The sequence below is a fragment of the Thamnophis sirtalis genome, unplaced genomic scaffold (assembly GCF_051295495.1).
Source record: "Thamnophis sirtalis isolate CommonGarterSnake01/CBP01778 unplaced genomic scaffold, rThaSir2_p1.2 scaffold_13, whole genome shotgun sequence".
Lineage (NCBI taxonomy): Eukaryota > Metazoa > Chordata > Lepidosauria > Squamata > Natricidae > Thamnophis > Thamnophis sirtalis.
In genome coordinates this window covers 7248108-7266642 of record NW_028261393.1, presented here as the reverse complement: position 1 = coordinate 7266642, position 18535 = coordinate 7248108, and the positions used below count along the sequence as shown (strand labels likewise).

Sequence of the window (18535 nt, the reverse complement as noted above, 5' to 3'; positions counted from 1 at the left end):
CAGACAGCTGAGACAGCATGTCTTAAATTGAATTGAATTGAATTGAATGAATTTATAGGCCGCCCAATCCCGAAGGACTCCGGGCGGCTTACAGAAAATAAATTTTAAAAAGTAAAGAGTTAAAAACGGAGGAAGAACAGATTAAAAAGAAAACCACATCATCCACCCAGTCTAATCGGGGCTGGACCTCGGTCATGAGGTCAACAGCCCCAGGCCTGCTGGAATAGCCAGGTTTTGATAGCCTTTCGGAAGGCCATGAGAGTGGGTAGGGTCCGGATCTCTAGGGGTAGTTCATTCCATAGGGTCGGAGCGGCTACAGAGAAGGCCCTCCCTCGGGGAGCCGCCAGCCGACATTGTCTGGCTGACGGCACCTGGAGGAGGCCCACCCTGTGCGATCTTATCGGTCGTTGGGAGGTATGTGGCAGAAGACGGTCTCGCAGATATCCAGGTCCTAGGCCATGTAGGGCTTTAAAGGTAATAACTAGCACCTTGAATCGCGCTCGGAGACCAATAGGAAGCCAGTGCAGCTCGCGGAGCATAGGTGTAATGTGGGTGTACCTTGGTACACCCAGTATCGCTCACGCGGCTGCATTCTGGACTAATTGTAGTCTCCGAACACTTATCTGGGGCAGCCCCATGTAGAGCGCATTACAGTAGTCAAGTCTTGAGGTGACAAGGGCGTGAGTAACCGTATGAAGTGCCTCCCGATCCAGATAGGGCCGCAACTAGTGCACCAGGCGAATCTGGGCAAAGGCCCCCCTGGTCACAGCCGTTATCCAGATTGGACTCCCTGGCCCTAGATTATGGCTGGCTCACACTTGTGAATGTTTGTATTGCTTCCTGCCAGTCAATCTAACATCGACTGCTCTCAGCTAAAATCAACTGCCTGAATTGATCCAGAAACAGCTTGTTTGTTTGTTTGTTTGTTTGTTTATTGGATTTATATGCCGCCCTTCTCCCAAAGGACTCAGGGCGGCATACAACATTAAAAAAAAACCCACATATTACAAAAGTTAAAAAGGAAATTAATTAAAGTATCCAAAAACAAACCCAATTAATATTAACAGCTGGTTGTAGGGCATAACTCAAGAGACGGGGATATCGTTAAGGCTTAGCATTTGAGTTTATAATTTTTGGATCTAATAGCTACCCCTTAATTTGAAACTCAGGTGAGAGAGAACTGAATAAATTATCTATTTCCCGATCTTTCAGCCTTTGGATTATCTCCAACCATTTCTCTATTAGTCACCAAGAGCACTTCTCAATCTCTGAGTAACAATAGTACTTCCACCCCACCTTATGTCAACAGAAAAGCACCCGGAATGAAACTGAGCTATCCTTTTGCCTGTCTCTATCCTGCCTCTAACTTCTTCAGCCCCCACCTATTATCAGTCCTTTGATTTCCCTCCAAGGTCCAGCAGGTAAAGGTTCTGACCCCCTTGAAGCTGATCTTGGGTGGTATTGGAATAAGGAGTAAAAGACTATTTTAACGGTGGAATATCTAAGGAGGCTTCCTACTCATGGCCAGAAGATGAACAGAAGGCCATAGGAGAGGGAGGGGAAGAGAGGAAAACTTGAGGACCTGTCTGTCCTTGCAAGTGGAGAAGGTCCTATCTTCTAGTCATCCAACCATTAGTACACTGATGCCACCCTAAGAAAGACATGCTGTATAGATGGCACAGTCAAACACCACACCAGAAGTGTTTAGCTCTGGATAATATGTTTGAGTGGAGATTTTCAGTCCTGTTATTTAGAGCAACAGGTCTTCAAAGAAATATTTAATTGTCCTAGAGGTGCCATCTCAAGGGATTTTACCCAGTGGATTTGGTACCGCAATAGTTTAGGCTTTAGCATTCTTCAAAGGAGGGTGTGCCCCCAATAATTCAGCTTCTATAATGTTCTTTTCTACTATCAGAGGTGGGTTGCTAGTGAAAATTGTGACTGGATCACCGAACTGGTAGGGATGGAAGGCCTGTCATGCCCCAAACCGGTTTCCCAGTTGCCGTGGCATTTTTCCCCCCACATTTTTAATGTTCTATGCATGCACAGATCTATATACAGGCCACTGTGGACACATTTGGATAATCTGCCTAACCTAAATCCATTGAGCAGACTCTGAAGCTCCCTAATTACTTGAAAAAATTGACCATAATCGATGCCATTTCAAGGTAGGCTTCATTAAGAAAGCAACTTTTTTAAAAAACCAAAACCATCACACCTGAAATTGTTGCGAAAGAACTTTGGGCATATGTCCATAACATCAACAAGTTTCCAAGCTTGGAGAAAGAGAAAGAAAGGAAAAAAGGAAGGGAGGGAAGGAAGGAAGTAAAGAAGAAAGAAAGAAAGAAAGAAAGAAAGAAAGAAAGAAAGAAAGAAAGAAAGAAAGAAAGAAAGAAAGAAAGAAAGAAAGGTTTGCTCTGTTTCGGGTGGGGTAGAAAAATCCCAGGTAGCCTGGCATATATGTGTGCATGTGCGTGTGCGTGTGTATGTGCGTGTGTCTGTGTGTGTGTGCGCGCACGCCTTCCTAGTGAGCCACAGGAGATACATCCATGAAGGGTAATTTCTTCCAGCAACTCTGGATAGCTATACCTGGCCATTTCCTTAACATTCTCCATTGCTACCGCAGGTGAACTGCGCAGAATTTCTTACACCTAATTCTTCCAACCCAGAATCAGAATAAGGGAAAGAAATATAAAAAGGGGGCAAGGCAAACATTGTGGAAACTCAAGAAGCTGCAGGAAACACCGACTGGTGTCTTCAGTTTGGGCGGCTGTGAGCTCCTGTGGCCTGCATACATCATCATTGGAATCACACAATACACAGTAAGTGTGTCGTTATATCCAGCCATTTCTGCGCAGATTCCTAAATAATCCATAAGCAAGGTTCAAATTAAGCAATTAAATAGGCTGCACTAATTTCTGGGGAAACTGCTCCTGGATTTTGTGCTAGAGATGGGAAAAAATGGACTTTGAGATTTGCTGATTTGATAGGTTTTGTTAGATACTTGATAGATATTTGATAGGTTTTGTTAGATACTTTCCATTACCAGATCTAACAGGTTTGCTGTTATAGAAACTGCTAGTACATATTAAGTATTTAAAATTTAATTAATTGATTGATTTTAATATCCTTCCTTCATTATTTTTATAAACAACTCGGGGCAGCAAACATACCTAATATTCCCTCCTCCTCCTAGTTTTCCACACATTGTATGAGGTGGGTTAGGTTGAGCGAGGGGCTTCCCAAAGTCACCCAGCCAGGTTTTACGCCTATAATGGGACTAGAACTCATGATCACCTGGTGATTGGCCCAAAGTCACTAAGCTGGCTGTCACGCCTAAGGTGGGACTTGAACTCTCCATCTCCCAGTTTCTAAGATAGAGGATACTTTAGAGCTGAAGACTTACCTGATTCCTTGACTATCACTTTCTCTTCAACTGCTGCCAGTAGGACTTTTCCACAGCAAAGATTAACACGCTAACCATGTACTAGATCCCAAAATGACTGGAGTGCTCAGTGCAAACATTTATTCTTTTTCACTACTAGTCAAAAGGCCGAATCTTCAACACTGTAAGCAAACCCAGTTGTTGGAGTTTACAGGTTGGGGTTGATGGCTTAATGTGTGAATCACCAAACCAACATTTAAATAAACCATGGCTTTCCCTTGGCATGACGTGCGGCCTCCTCAGACTTTCCCAGAGTAGAAGGGTGAGAAAGGAAAGGAATAGGAAGATTTATGAGTAAAAAACACACCCCTAAGACTAAAAAGCTGGTCTCTAATTCCTTTTATTTAAATATTGCAACAAATCATCTGAGAATTACAATTTTGGAAAGGTAGAAAAATTCAGCATTAACTGAAGCTATGTCTGCAAACAGTGGTCTCATTCAAACCAAAGGATATTGGTCTATTTCAACAACAGTTGCGACATTTCAATGTCAAGTTTCAACAATGACGGTTAAAGCATCATGTTATATAAATAAATCACCCTGATAGAGTGTACATGTACGTATAGATATACCCTAAATTGACTGATGTGAGAACACTGTATTTTGAGGTAAAATATTTTTCAATGGATCAATTGCTTTGAAATATGAAATGATATTGTGAATGCCTAGATCAGGAGTGGGATTCGGCTGTTTCGGACCGGTTCGGGCAAATCAGATGGTGATTAATCCCTCGCAGGAGTCTCCAAATGGCCCGTTCAGCATGCCAGGTAAGTGCAGGACCCACAGGGAGGGTCTGGGAGGGCAAAAAACGGGCCTACTGGAAGTTCTGGAAATCTGGAAATTGGCCCGGCTTCTTGAAGGCCTCCGGAGCCTGGGGAAACCGTTTTCGCCCTCCCGGATGCTCGCGAAATGCCTCCGGAGTCTGGAATAGTGAAAAACGGGCCTCCTAGAAGTCCAGAAATGGGCCTGTTTCCACCTTCCGGAAGGCCTTCGGAACCTGGGGGAGGCTGTTTTCACCCTCCCACAGGCTCAAGGAAAGAGCCTGGGGAGGGTGAAAAAACACACACACCCGCCAAGGCTGAGGAGGCCACGCCCCCTATGGCCACACCCACCAAGCAATCAGGCAGAGAACCGGTTGCTAAAATTTTTCAATCCCATCCCTGGCCTAGGTGTTTTTCCCCTATTCACCAAGTTCATTCTGTGTTCATTCGACCAAACTCTGTGGTCAAATGCCACCAAACTCTTCAAGGAAAATATCCTGGAGTTAAGCAAATTTGGGGGTCTGGAGTTGAATTTAGTCTTTGGGGAAGGGATTCTCAACCTCATTTGAGGAAATGGGAGCCAAAAGTTGCATTGGCAGGGACATAAACCACATTCATTTTAACTCCAGAATGAAAATTTACATGGATGGCAATTCATAATTCCCACTTAGTCCATCATTTCTCCCGTTAAAATATATATGTATATATAGATGGCAACTTTGAGAAGGACATTAAGCATGACAACAGAGAGAGGTATAAGATTTTTGCAGCGTAAATTTAGTTGTGAGCTCCTTGGTGTTCTGTGAGCTTGGTGGTTTTCTTGTAGATGTTTCAATACCAAACTAGGCAACATCATCAGTGCTTAAAGGGAGAGGGATTGACCCCAGCCTGATTCTCCTTAAGCCCTTCGCAAGCTACTTTTGACTTAACTAGGAGAGAATTTTCACAGCAAAGATCCCAAGGATGCATGGAAGGAAGAAGGCCACCTGTGGCCCGAGGTCCTTCTTCTCCAGAGTGAAAGCCAGGCGTCGCAACGATGAAAGAGCCCCGTTGGCTTTAGAACACTGAAGCTTTTTAAAATTGAACACGTAACTCCCTTGATGGAACGACTTCCCCTCAAGTTCACAAACCGATCTGCTGGCACAGCCTTTTCCCGCAAAAGGGATTGTTGCACCTAATGTAGAAGGAAACAGTGATTTAGGTTATGGGCTTGTTCAAAGTATTTCTACATTTTCCTTTCATCAAATGTATGAACGATATCTAAACTAAGCACAGGGCACTGATGATGGACATGGAGCAGAGAAATCAAGGTATTGGAAGACACTGGTGGGACAGAGAGTTTTCCCACAGACAGCCCACAATCATAGAGCGTAGTCCCAGAGCGGCCACTGCTGGAAGACTTGGCAGTGGATCTCCGTAGTTTGGAAGCTGGTTATGCTCGGAGCATGGCGGTGGCAGAAGCAGTAGCAGAGCGGCAGCGTGGCCGCGGTGGAGCCCTGACCCGGCCCTGCAGGGAGAGCTGGGCACGGTGAGGCTGGAGGAAGAACAAGTGCTCGCGCAACCTCTCTTTTCAGCCGGGCAGAGCGCCATGTGGCTTAGTGCCTTTGGGATATTACTGGGTCGGTGAGTGGCGCTCTGCCAGGCTAGAAAGGGGGGTTGCCGGGCGGCTGCTCATAAACGTGGTCACCTCATGGTGGCTTTGTTGCGCTACTGCGACAGTGCAACACAGCCATTTGCCCCTGAGCTGTGCTCGGCTCTTCGGGCGTCTGCTCCCAAGAGAGCAGCCACACAGCAACTCCAAACCAATAACTCCCCCCCGATAATAAGGCCTATGCAGAATTGGGGGGGTGTCAAAAGAAAATAAGACCCTATCTTATTTTCGGGGAAACACGATGTGTATATATATATATAAATGAATAGTTATAAGTCAAGAACTGCCTGCATATTCTAATCAGCTGAGGTTTTGTGACTGGTTATGACCTTTAGCTATTTGGAAATTGGCACTTCTTTGTCCCTGGCAGGCTGCATGCCATCACATCTATAGCATGTTCTTAGCATTCCCTAGCTTTAAAAAAAACAAAAAACCTCTAGATTCTGGCTGGGTTAATATAACTAACAGCAAAGGGAGTTTAAAGAAAAGAGAAAAAATAAAGACAGCTTACCAGAGAGTGGATGAGTTATTTCTCCATTCACTTCAGTACAGTTCACGTAATTTCCCACACAAAATACATCTCCATCGCTCTCACAGTTATCATGACCTGTTCTGTAACACTTTGGGCAAAATTTCCCATTTTCAAATATGCGCATGCTATCAACTGCAAGTGACAAAATAAGTTCATGTAGCAAAATAATGGATTTAAAGCAATTATCAACACAGCTTGTTTTCCCTTTCACTGACTTTTTACCCCGGGTCAATGATGGGATTCAGCAAGTTGGCACCTATTCGGGAGAACCGGTTGTTAACTTTCTGAGCAGTTTGTTGAACTGATTGTTGGAAGAAATCTGCTTTTGTTTTTTTCCACTTTACCGGGCTAACACTGTAAGGAAGGCAGGAAGGAAACCTTCTGCTGTTGTTTCTAGCCTCATCTTTATTGCGCTACTTACAGAAACTGCCTCTCTGGTTAACCCTTATTACATTTTAACAGCTAAGGCAAAGCGCCCATCAACCTGAGTGATGTTGAGTTGGCCACACCCATACGGTCACATGACCACCGAGCCACACCTACCCAGCTGGCCATTAGGGCAGAGATCTGGTTGTTAAATTGTTTGAATCCTATCACTGCCCCAGCCGAATCTGTAAGTGTATCAAAGGGAAAATAAAATGGACCCTGCATGAACATTGAAGATCAAACAACTGGAACTATGTTGCCTAAAGGTAAAGGTAAAGGTTCCCCTCGCACATATATGTGCTAGTTGTTCCCGACTCTATGGGGCGATGCTCATCTCCGTTTTGAAGCTGAAGAGCCATCGCTGTCCGTAGACGTCTCCGTGGTCATGTGGCCAGCATGACTCAACGCCGAAGGTGCATGGAACACTGTTACCTTCCCACCAAAGGTGGCTCGTATTTTTCTACTTGCATTTTTTACGTGCTTTCAAACTGCTAGGTTGGCAGAAGGTGGGACAAGTAATTGGAAGGCACTCCGTTATGTGGCACTAAGGATTCGAACCGCCAAACTTCCAACCTTTCTGATCGACAAGCTCAGCATCTCAGCCACTGAGCCACAGCATTCCTCCAGGTTTAAAAACATCTCTTTTTTTCAACATTTTACTGATTGATAAATGTCTGTTGCAGATGGCCAAGCCTTTTCTTTATTTCCTTCAAACAACCTTAAAAGATAATTTGGTCAAATATTTGGGCATTCTCTTTCAATTTTTTCTAACACTATCCAATTATCTCTCCTTTCAGAACTAGGAGTAGCCTTTTGAGATGTTCTTGATATATAAGTGTTAAAGACTAGAAAGATGTCATTGGAATTTTCCCATACATAGATTTCTTCTGTCAATCATCCCAATAGGAAAAGTGCCAGAAGCAGAATAAGATTCCAAAGCTGTTTACATACCTTCAATTACAGGCTGGCACTGTGGCTCTGTTTCATTGCAAAATTGGGAATTCAACTCCAAAATACGGTTGTCTCCAAAATTGAAATAATAGGAGCCCCTGAAATGATTTGCAGGAGCCACACAGCTTCTGGCAAATGATGTGGTCAAACTATGGGCTGTTGAGAAAATATAATAATTAAAGAATGTCATTAATTGAACATCACATCGCTCTGTTTTCCAACCAACACTATCAGTGGAATCAGCCAAATGTAAATACTCTGTGGCTTCAGTTCAGTTTTTGGTTCTTTTGTGGCAGTGGTAGGTTCCTAGCAGCATTACTACCAGTTTGCTGAGCGCACACTTTGCACTCGTCCACAACTGAATGAAAATTACTCAGAAAAAAAGGAAAACAGCTGAGGAGCAGCAATTCAATCTGCTGCCCCAGTTCAGCTGGGCTTCAGAAGCAGAAATAAAGGTAGGTGTAATCCAGAGGCAGGTGGGCTGGCCCATTTTGAAAGGAACAGAGAACCGGTTCGCTCTCTGTTTGAAGGCAGCACTACTGGTTTGGGAGAAGCAGTTCGAACCAGTAGGAACCTAGCTAGCACTGCTTTCTCGCCTTGTGACAGATACTCTACACCCTCACTACTCACTCCCCCAATGGACACTGACCCCTGAAAAGGATAATTCTATTAGTTTTTCTCTTGCTTGGTTTTCTTCAGGATTCTGCCTGTGTTTGAACCCTTCAACATGGATAACTAGCAATAGCAATAGGATTTAGACTTATATACCACTTCACAGTGCTTTTACAGCTCTCTCTAAGCGGTTTTACAGAGTCAGCATATTGCCCCCAACAATTTGGTCATTTTACTGACCTCAGAAGGATGGAAGGCTGAGTCAACCTTGAGCCTGGTGAGATTTGATCTGCCGAATTGCAGGCAGCCAGCAGGCAGCAGAAATAGCCTGCACTTCTGCACTCTAACAACTACACCATCGTGGCTTACTAAATAAGCGGTTAAGCATGCTGGCTGAATACCAATCAGTGATTAGTATAGTGCAACATTACTAATTGAATATCTTTGGGTACTTCCCAACTTTCAGATAAGATGAAGATAAGGATATGCCCCAAAGAGCATTCTGAAACACCCAAGTGTTGGGCAGCATTAAAGCAACCTTATCGTGGTTGTGTCAGCTGTATACAATGGAAGAATGGGATGTAAAAGGGTTAAATACACAGTTCTTACCTCAAGAGTTAGCTCCTCACAGTTGTTAACAAATTAGCCTTATAACCAGTGGTGGGATTCAAATAATTTAACAACCGGTTCTCTGCCCTAATGATTTCTTCCAACAACCAGTTCACCAAACTTCTCAGAAAGTTAACAACCAGTTCTCCCAAAGTGGTGCAAACTGGTTGAATCCCACCACTGCCTATAACAATTATGTATTGAATGGAAAGAATAGAAGTGACATTGGTGAATTCTAGGGAATTCCTTACAGATGGACCATCCAATCCCTGTGGAAAGATATCCATCACAGGAGACTCTATCATGACAATCTTTTCCATTGTTGAATAGTGTTGTAACAAATATCCACCCAGTTCAGTTCCAATCTGGGAGAAAAACACTGGAGACAAAATGGAGACTGGAGGCTGCTTGGAAAGAAGGTTTAATGATGAAGCAGAACCACCAGCCATTCTGCCTTCTGGGCAGCTGACCACATGGAGTTGAGAGTGAGGGTTTTTCTCTTGGGCTTTGAACTTGAGATTCCTGTTCCTGTGCAAGAATATGTATTCTATTGGCTGTTGACAGACTCCCATGGGGCCATGTAGGAGTCATAGCTGGCTCTGTAGGCTGTCTGGGAAGTTTGGTTGAAGTTTCTGTGGGTGATGCAATGTCCTTACGAGATTGTGCAATGTAGTGAGATCTATGTCTTAGTGGTTTAATCGAATTAAGTCCTGAAGGGGGCTCTGACTTTCTGTCTCCTTTAAGATTTTTTTTTAAATTTCTCTTTTAGGGGAAATATTATATTCTGCCTTTTTAAAATATTCCTCAAAATATTTTACTCTTCTAGGAAGGAGGGTGGTGCTAACTTTATTCCCACAACAGTTTCTACCATAAGAAAAGGTTTCCTGGTGTCCACCAAATATCAATTTCCTGGCTATGTAAACCTATCATTTCTCATCCTGCCTTTTGGAACCATTCTAAAATTTCTGCCTCATCTTCTACAAGACACTTCTTCAGGTATCTGAGAACAGTTATCCCACCTCCCTCATCTTGTCCTCAAGACCTCTGATAGAGCAACTTCTATCAGTGTTTCTCAAAAATGATTGGAGTTGTCTACCTGTTTGAAAATTGGCAAGTTTGAGAAACATTTCATTATATGAAACCAAAATATCCATCACCACCACCACCACCTACCAAGACAATTTTTTTCCATTCATGAATGGTTCCTACCATAAGGAAAGATTACCTGGTCCATTAAATTCTGTTTCTGGTAATTTGAATCTATTACTTTTCATCCTGTCTTTTGGTATAACTCTAAAGATTTTGCCTCATCTTCTACAAGACACTTCTCCAGATATCTGAGAACACCTTCAGACACCCAAAAATAGTTATCGCATCTCCCCAATGTTGTGTTGAAGGCCCATGATAGAGGACCTGTGATTGAGGAAGGCATTGACCACCATAAGGGTGGAAAAAGGGATTTTATACACCCAAACACACACACAAGTATCTATACATGCATAGACATACTTTAAACCAGAGGTCTTCAAACTTGGCAATTTTAAGACTTGTGGACTTCAACTTCCAGAATTCTTCAGCCAGCATAGCTTGTCAAGTTTGACGATCTCTGCTTTAGACCAATATTTCTCAAAATTCCCCTAGCTGAAGTCCAGGTGACTGAAAATCATCACATTTGAGAAACACTGCTTTATATGAAACCAAAATATCAGGGAGATAGATATGTCCACATCATCCAAATCAACATAATAAAAAAGATGAACACAAAAATGAATACACTTACTTAACGAAAAATTGGCCCTAGAGGCAACAGCTAAGCACTTGTCTTCATTTGTACAGTTTCCGGGCCTGCCATTGCAGTAAGGCGCTCCATCAGTTAAACACTCATAACAGTCTAGAGAGAGAGGTATGGATTTTGTTAAAAAAAGGAAATACATTTGTTTGAGACTCCTTCAGATTTCAGTTGCAAGATAAATATACTTTAATACCGAAGCGGGCACTAGCCCTCTTCCAATTTTATAATTCCGATCCTAGCAGAAGGCTGGAGAGAAATACCCTAAATGGCTGAGGATGAACCTCTGACCACAGAGTGGAAGAAAGCCATGTTTGGGATGGAATGAGAAACCATCCCCCAAAAATCAGAAACTTACAAAAGATGCTTGTTTTTTAGTGACACAGGCATACACACAGAGAGAAATAAAGAGAGATATTACACCAGGGGGGTGCAGAAAGATGCCCACAGTTGACCACACCTGGCTGGATTGCATATTACTTTCTTTAAAACAAGCCAAGACAAATCATATGCTAACCCCGAAGAAGCAGTAAGATAACGACAGCAAGAAATGACTAGTTTCTTGTAACTGCCTAGTTGCTTTTAGCTCGAATCCCATTGATTCGTGTTCTCTCCCATGGGAAAAGTTTCTGCCTAAGCCAATCTGTTTTCAAAGTTTGTTTTATTTTTGATACAACTTTACACATATGGTAGAAATAATGTGTTGACCGTATCTTCCCTTTTACATAATCCGTTTTACATCATAACTTGATTTGCACTTTTAGACAAAGTATTTTCTTCCATTATTTTCCATTTGTATACTCATTTTTTTCGTAGTACATAAACAATATCTTCAATTGCCCCCTCAAAAATTGCACCAAATTTTCGCTTCATATTTCTCTATTGGTCTATTTTACCATAAACAGTATATATCCTCTAGTTGACATAGAGAGCATTTCTTTCTTTCTTTCTTTCTACAATTAATAATGTACTGTACTTTCTTTATTTCTTAATTAGTTGTATAACAATACCAATCATACTACTATTCCCTTTAATCTACTAATACAACGCTTTTTCCCCTTCTTCCTCTTTTGTCCATTTTCTCTTGGGCTCTCACGAATTCCACTTTTAATCATTTTTCCTCTTCTCCCTCTTTCTCCTAACTTCTTTTTCCTGTTTTTATGCTTGTAGTATCTTTTCTTCTGAGTATTCATTTTTATTATTCTGGTAACTTTCCATTGCTGCCTAAGACAATCTGAAAGACCGATTTTATGAAATGCTCCAATGGCCAACACTGTGCTCTGTACAGTCCAGATGTCTAACTCCAATCCACATTTCAGTATGTTTCAATATCGGTCCCGGATACTTTGCTGCCTGAACTTCCAACCAACCCTCTTGGATCAGAGAATCCCATTCCACCTCCCTTGCTTCCCCCATCCTTCCACCTGAAGGCCACCTGAAGTTGGTCACCTTAGCGGGTTGCCTTGGGGAGCCTATTCGGTTGACGCAATCTGAGTGGAAGGAAGAACTGCCTAACTCAAAACGTTGGTTGTCCAGTAGAAAACAGCTACCACTGCATCAGAAGAAGTGAAAATTAATTCAAAGAACCCCAACATACTTGCTGGATTTTGAGATCTTGCCACAGGAAGGAGGAAGATGGTAAAGATGAGGAGCACAAAGGAAGCCATCGTGATGCCGTTCAGGTTGGCCTGGGTTCTCTGAGATGTAGATCTGAGGTGCGGTATTTATATGAGCCCTATGCCTCTTGGCAATAAAGGACAACAGGGTTCAGAATATAATTTACCTATTAATAGCAGTTACATTGCTCAAGAACGTCATAAAAGTGATTATTTATTATGTTCTTCATACCTCTTTGTGCAACTCTGGAATAGGGCCACATGGGTGGACCTATTCAGGGAGTGGTTGAAAGACCCAAGACAGCTGGTTGTGTGTGCATTTGTCCGTATGCACCCCTTCCTAAGATTATGAGCCAGAGGTAATTCACCCAGGAAGGATAAGTTGTTCCAGCAATTCTGGTGTTTACATTTGCTACTATCTTATCATTAATCGAAAACAATGAGAAAGGAAGAGTTTCAGGTCTGGAAGCCATTTTTGCATTGGATCTTTAGATCTGCCACATTTAGTGCTGTGGGAAACTGGGAGGGGGATTTGTATGAAGCAGGGGAGATATATAAGTCATAATAACATTCCTTTCTCAGAGAGGCCAGGGTTAGGGATAGGGATACACCAAAGTGGTATCTCAATGAAAGATATTGGGCCTCTGGAAAGAGTGCAGATAAGAGCAACAAAGATGATTAGGGACTGGAGATTGCAGGAATTGGGTAGGCCTAGTTTAATGAGAAGAAGCTCCACGGATGATTTCATTGCAGTGTTTCAGTATCTCAGGGGCAGCCACAAAGAAGAGGGAGTCAAGCTATTCTCCAAAGCACCTGGGGGTAGAACAAGAAGCAACGAATGGAAACTAATCAAGGAGAGAAGCGACATAGAACCAAGGAGAATTTTCCTGACAGTTAGAACAATTAATCAGTGGAACAACTTGCCTCCAGATATTGTGAATACTCCAACACTGGATGTTTTTAAGAAGATGTTGGATAACCTTTTGTCTGAAATGGCATAGGGTTTCCTGCCTAAGCAGGGAGTTGGACTAGAAGATCTCCAAGGTCCCTTCCAACTCTGTTATTCTATTCTATTCAGAATGGAATTCATTTCCCCTGCTGGCTGGGGAATTCTGGTTAATGATGTATACCCATCTGAACATTGGCAGTATTGCCCTAGGCTAGGGGTGTCCAACCTTGACAACTTTAAGACTCATGGACCTCAACTCCCAATATTCCCCAGACAGACAGCTGAGAGTTGAAGTCCACATGTCTTAAAGTTATCCAGATTGGACTCCCTGGTCCTAGATTATGGCTGGCTCACACTTGTGAATGTTTGTATTACTTCCTGCCAGTCAATCTAACATCGACTGCTCTCAGCTAAAATCAACTGCCTGAATTGATCCAGAAACAGCTTATTTGTTTGTTTGTTTGTTTATTGGATTTATATGCCGCCCTTCTCCCAAAGGACTCAGGGCGGCGTACAACATTTTAAAAAACCCACATGTTACAAAAGTTAAAAGGGAAATTAATTAAAGTATCCAAAAACAAACCCAATTAATATTAACAGCTGGTTGTAGGGCATAACTCAAGAAACGGGGATATCGTTAAGGCTTAGCATTTGAGTTTATAATTTTTGGATCTAATGGCTACCCCTTAATTTGAAACCCAGGTGAGAGAGAACTGAATAAATTATCTATTTCCTGATCTTTCAGCCTTTGGACTATCTCCAACCATTTCTCTATTAGTCAGCAAGAGCATTTCTCAATCACTGAGTAACAATAGTACTTCCACCACAACCTTATGTCAACAGAAAAGCACCCGGAATGAAACTGTGCTATCCTTTTGCCTGTCTCTATCCTGCCTCTAACTTCTTCAGTCCTCACCTATTATCAGTCCTTTGATTTCCCTCCAAGGTCCAGCAGGTAAAGGTTCTGACCCCCTTGAAGCTGATCTGGGGTGGTATTGGAATAAGGAGTAAAAGACTATTTTAACTGTGGAATATCTAAGGAGGCTTCCTACTCGTGGCCAGAAGATGAACAGAAGGCCACAGGAGAGGGAGGGGAAGAGAGGAAAACTTGAGGACCTGTCTGTCATTGCAAGTGGAGAAGGTCCTATCTTCTAGTCATCCAACCATTAGTAGACTGATGCCACCCTAAGAAAGACATGCTGTATAGATGGCACAGTCAAACACCACACCAGAAGTGTTTAGCTCTGGATAATATGTTTGAGTGGAGACTTTCAGTCCTGTTTTTCAGAGCATGTCTTCAAAGAAATATTTAATTGTCCTAGAGGTGCCATCTCAAGGGATTTTACCCAGTGGATTTGGTACCGCAATAGTTTAGGTTTTAGCATTCTTCAAAGGAGGGTGTGCCCACAATAATTCAGCTTCTATAATGTTCTTTTCTACCACCAGAGGTGGTCTGCTGGTGAAAATTGCGACTGGGTCACCGAACCGGTAGGGATGGAAGGCTTGTCATGCCCCAAACCGGTTTCCCAGTTGCCGTGGCATATATTTTTTTTTACATTTTTAATGTTCTGTGCATGCACAGATCTATATACAGGCCACTGTGGACACATTTGGATAATCTGCCTAACCTAAATCCACTGAGCAGACTCTGAAGCTCCCTAATTACTTGAAAAAATTGACCATAATCGATGCCATTTCAAGGTAGGCTTCATAAATAAAACAACTTTTTTTAAAAACCAAAACCATCACACCTGAAATTGTTGCGAAAGAACTTTGGGGATATGTCCATAACATCAACAAGTTTCCAAGGTTGGAGAAAGAGAAAGAAAGGAAAAAAGGAAGGGAGGGAGGGAAGGAAGGAAGGAAGTAAAGAAGAAAGGAAGGAAGGAAGGAAGGAAGGAAGGAAGGAAGGAAGGAAGGAAGGAAGGAAGGAAGAGGAGGGAGGAAGGAAAGGTGGGTGGCTGGATTGCTAGATGGCTGGAGGGAAAGAAGGAGGAAGGGAGAAGGAAGGAAGGTAGATAGATAGAAAGGAGGGAGGGAGGGTCAGGGAGGGAGGAATGGTGGGTGGCTGCATGGCTGGATGGCTGAATGGAGAGAGGGAGGGAGAGTGGGAGGGAGAAGGAGGAAAGGAAGGAGGGAGGGAGAGGGAAGGAGGAAGGAAGGAAAGAAAGAAAGAAAGAAAGAAAGAAAGAAAGAAAGAAAGAAAGAAAGGGGAGGGAGGAAGGAAAGGTGGGTGGTTGGATTGCTGGATGGCTGGAGGGAAAGAAGGAGGAAGGGAGAAGGAAGGAAGGTAGGAAGGAAAGAGGGAGGGAGGGTCAGGGAGGGAGGAATGGTGGGTGGCTGCATGGCTGGATGGCTGGATGGAGAGAGGGAGGGAGGGAGAGTGGGAGGGGGAAGGAAGAAAGGAAGGAGGAGGGAGGGTCAGGGAGGGAGGGAAGATGGATGGCTAGATGGCTGAATGGCTGAATGGCTAGAGGGTGGGAGGGAGAAGGAAGGAAGGAAGGAAGGAAGGAAGGAAGGAAGGAAGGAAGGAAGGAAGGAAGGAAGGAAGGAAGGAAGGAAGGAAGGAAGGAAGGAAGGAAGGAAGGGGCATTAGCCCAATCCTAAGTCCAAATGAGTATTGGTGCTATTAAATTAAGGGTGGGGAACAGAATGAGGAAGTATTTGCAGATCGAAGTCCAGAGAACCCGTCACTGACTGTCACTGCAAGATACAGGTATAATGTTTGCATTTTAAACCAGGGAGGGGTTCCAGGTACAACTTCCAGGTACTGCAGGTTGTCACGACTGGCAGGAGTAATCATTTACCCAAGAGATTCAAATGATCTTTAGATTCCCTAAAGGACTTTCCAGGTTTCGGTGCCCTTTGGACTGCCAAGCCCTTTCCTTTCCCTTTTTTAAATTTTTTTTTATTCATTACTTCTATTTCTCGTAACTAAACAATCTTTAATTTTACAAAAAAAAAAAAAACCAAAACCCATAAACTAAAAGAAAAATTAAAATACAACAAAAGAAGGGAAAATAATACAATCATGCAGCTAGCTAAAGTAGGTAAGCTACTTATGACCACAGTTGAGCCCAACCTTTCTGTTGTTCAGTGACATTTGCCCCATTTGATGGCCCATCTGCCCACAGTTGTTAAGTGAATCATTGCGGTTGTTTATTTAGCGACACGGTTGTTAAGTGAGTCTGGCTTTCCCCATTGACTTGGCTCGTCGGAAGGTCGCAAAAGAGGATCACGTGACCCCGGGATTCTGCAACCATCCTATGTAGAAGCCAGTTGCCAAGTGTATACAAATCTGATCACATGATCATGGGGATGCTGCGTTGTAACTTCGAACAAGTCACTCCATGAACTGTTGACAGTCGAGGCTGGGAAGGTTGCAAAAAGCGGCCAAAATGATGACCCTGGGATACTGTCAGGGGTGAAATTCACTTATCTTTGCTACTGATTCACAAATGTGAGCGCGCGAGTGGTGGGATTCAGCCGGTTCGCACCTATCTGGGAGAACCGGTTGTTAACTTTCTAAGCAGTCCGGAGAACCGGTTGTTGGAAGAAATCTCATTTTGTTTTTTCCCACTTTACAGGGCTAATCCTGTAAGGAAGGCAGGAAGGAGACATTCTGGTGTTGTTTCTAGCCTCATCTTTATTGTCCTGCTTACAGAAACTGCCTCTCCCGTTAACCCTCATTACATTGTCACAGCTAAGGCGAAGCGCCCATCGACCTGAGTGATGTTGAGATGGCCACGCCCACACGGTCACATGACCACCGAGCCACGCCTACCCAGCTGGTCATTAGGGCAGAGAACTAGTTGTTAAATTATTTGAATCCCACCACTGGAGGGTGCTCACACACGTGCACACTTCGCTCCACCTCTGGGCATGTGTAGGACCTTCCACACATGCACAGAGCATCAAAAACAGGAAGGGATGACATCTGGGCGGGTGGGAGGAGCCTCCCACCACTACCGGTTCACACGAACCAGATAAAACCAGATGAATTGCACCACTGGGTACTGCAACCATCATAGATACATCCCGGTGGCCGAGTGTCCAAATTTTGTTCATGTTTTGACTTTGAGGACGCTGCAACGGTTATAAATGCGAGGATTGGTCATAAGTCACTCTTTTCAGGGCCGTTGTAACTTCAAATTGTTGCTGAACAAATGGTTGCAAGCAGTGGTGGGTTCCAGATCCCGGTGGAACTAGTACGGTACAATGGGGCCGGGCGTCCACCACATGAATGCACACACTCGCAGTGAGCACATGCGTATTTACCGCCTGCAACGCTCCAGCTGCTTGGTGGAGTGCCGTGCAGGTGCCGTATGCTCTGTGCATGTGCGTGGAAGCCTTGAAAACTTCAAATACCAGTAAGGAGTATGGACAGGCAGGTGGGCCCTCCGTAGCACCGTACCAGAATGTTACCTGGTGCTCCAGGCAGGCACCGGTATACTCGTACTGCGGCGTACCGGTCGTAACCCACCACTGGTTGCAAGGACCAAAAGCTTTGCTGGTCTGAATTAGTTGAGCTGAGATCCCTGGATAGATTCCTCTTCTTTTCTCAAGTTATTTTTATTTTATTTTATTCTCATCAGTTGATCAGTGGCCAGATATTTCTACCCACTCCTTTCACAAGGCCCTGAAGGAAACACCCTGGTGCACTTATGCACGCCCCCTTTATGGACCTCTTAGGAAAGGGGTGAGGTCCACGGTAGACAGTTGAAGGTTGAAGCTGTGGGGGGTTTGAGGCTGTAACAACGGAGTCAGGTAGAGCATTCCAGGCGTTGACCACTCTGTTGCTGAAGTCCTACTTTCTGCAATCGAGTTTGGAGCAGTTTGCCTTGAGTTTGTATCAATAGCAATAGCAGTAGACTTATATACCGCTTCATAGGGCTTTCAGCCCTCTCTAAGCGGTTTACAGAGTCAGCATATTGCCCCCAACAACAATCCGGGTCCTCATTTTACCCACCTCGGAAGGATGGAAGGCTGAGTCAACCCTGAGCCGGTGAGATTTGAACCGTTGAACTGCTGATCTAGCAGTCAGCTGAAGTAGCCTGCAGTGCTGCATTTAACCACCACGCCACCTCGGCTCTTTCTGGAGCACCAGGTATTGATTGTTTGCCCGTGTATTATTTGTGGTTGAAGCTGAAAGGGGTAAAACTCTTGGTTTAAAATCAGCTCAATATTCCAAAC

General features: G+C 43.7%; 1 protein-coding gene and 1 long non-coding RNA gene across 2 annotated transcripts in view; both read right to left on the bottom strand.

Annotated features, from left to right (window-relative positions):
* Positions 1-18535, bottom strand: part of LOC148042948 (uncharacterized) — a 281857-nt gene that overhangs the window by 60669 nt on the left and 202653 nt on the right. The gene's annotated exons all lie outside the window — the stretch shown is intronic.
* On the bottom strand, positions 4844-12490 carry LOC148042955 (uncharacterized). Its single transcript, XM_087727911.1, has 4 exons — positions 12294-12490; positions 7768-7923; positions 6370-6522; positions 4844-5381 (listed from the first exon to the last, which is right to left on the bottom strand). The coding sequence occupies exons 1-4, from the start codon at positions 12442-12444 to the stop codon at positions 5137-5139; spliced, it is 705 nt and encodes a 234-aa protein (XP_087584037.1). The 5' UTR covers positions 12445-12490; the 3' UTR covers positions 4844-5136.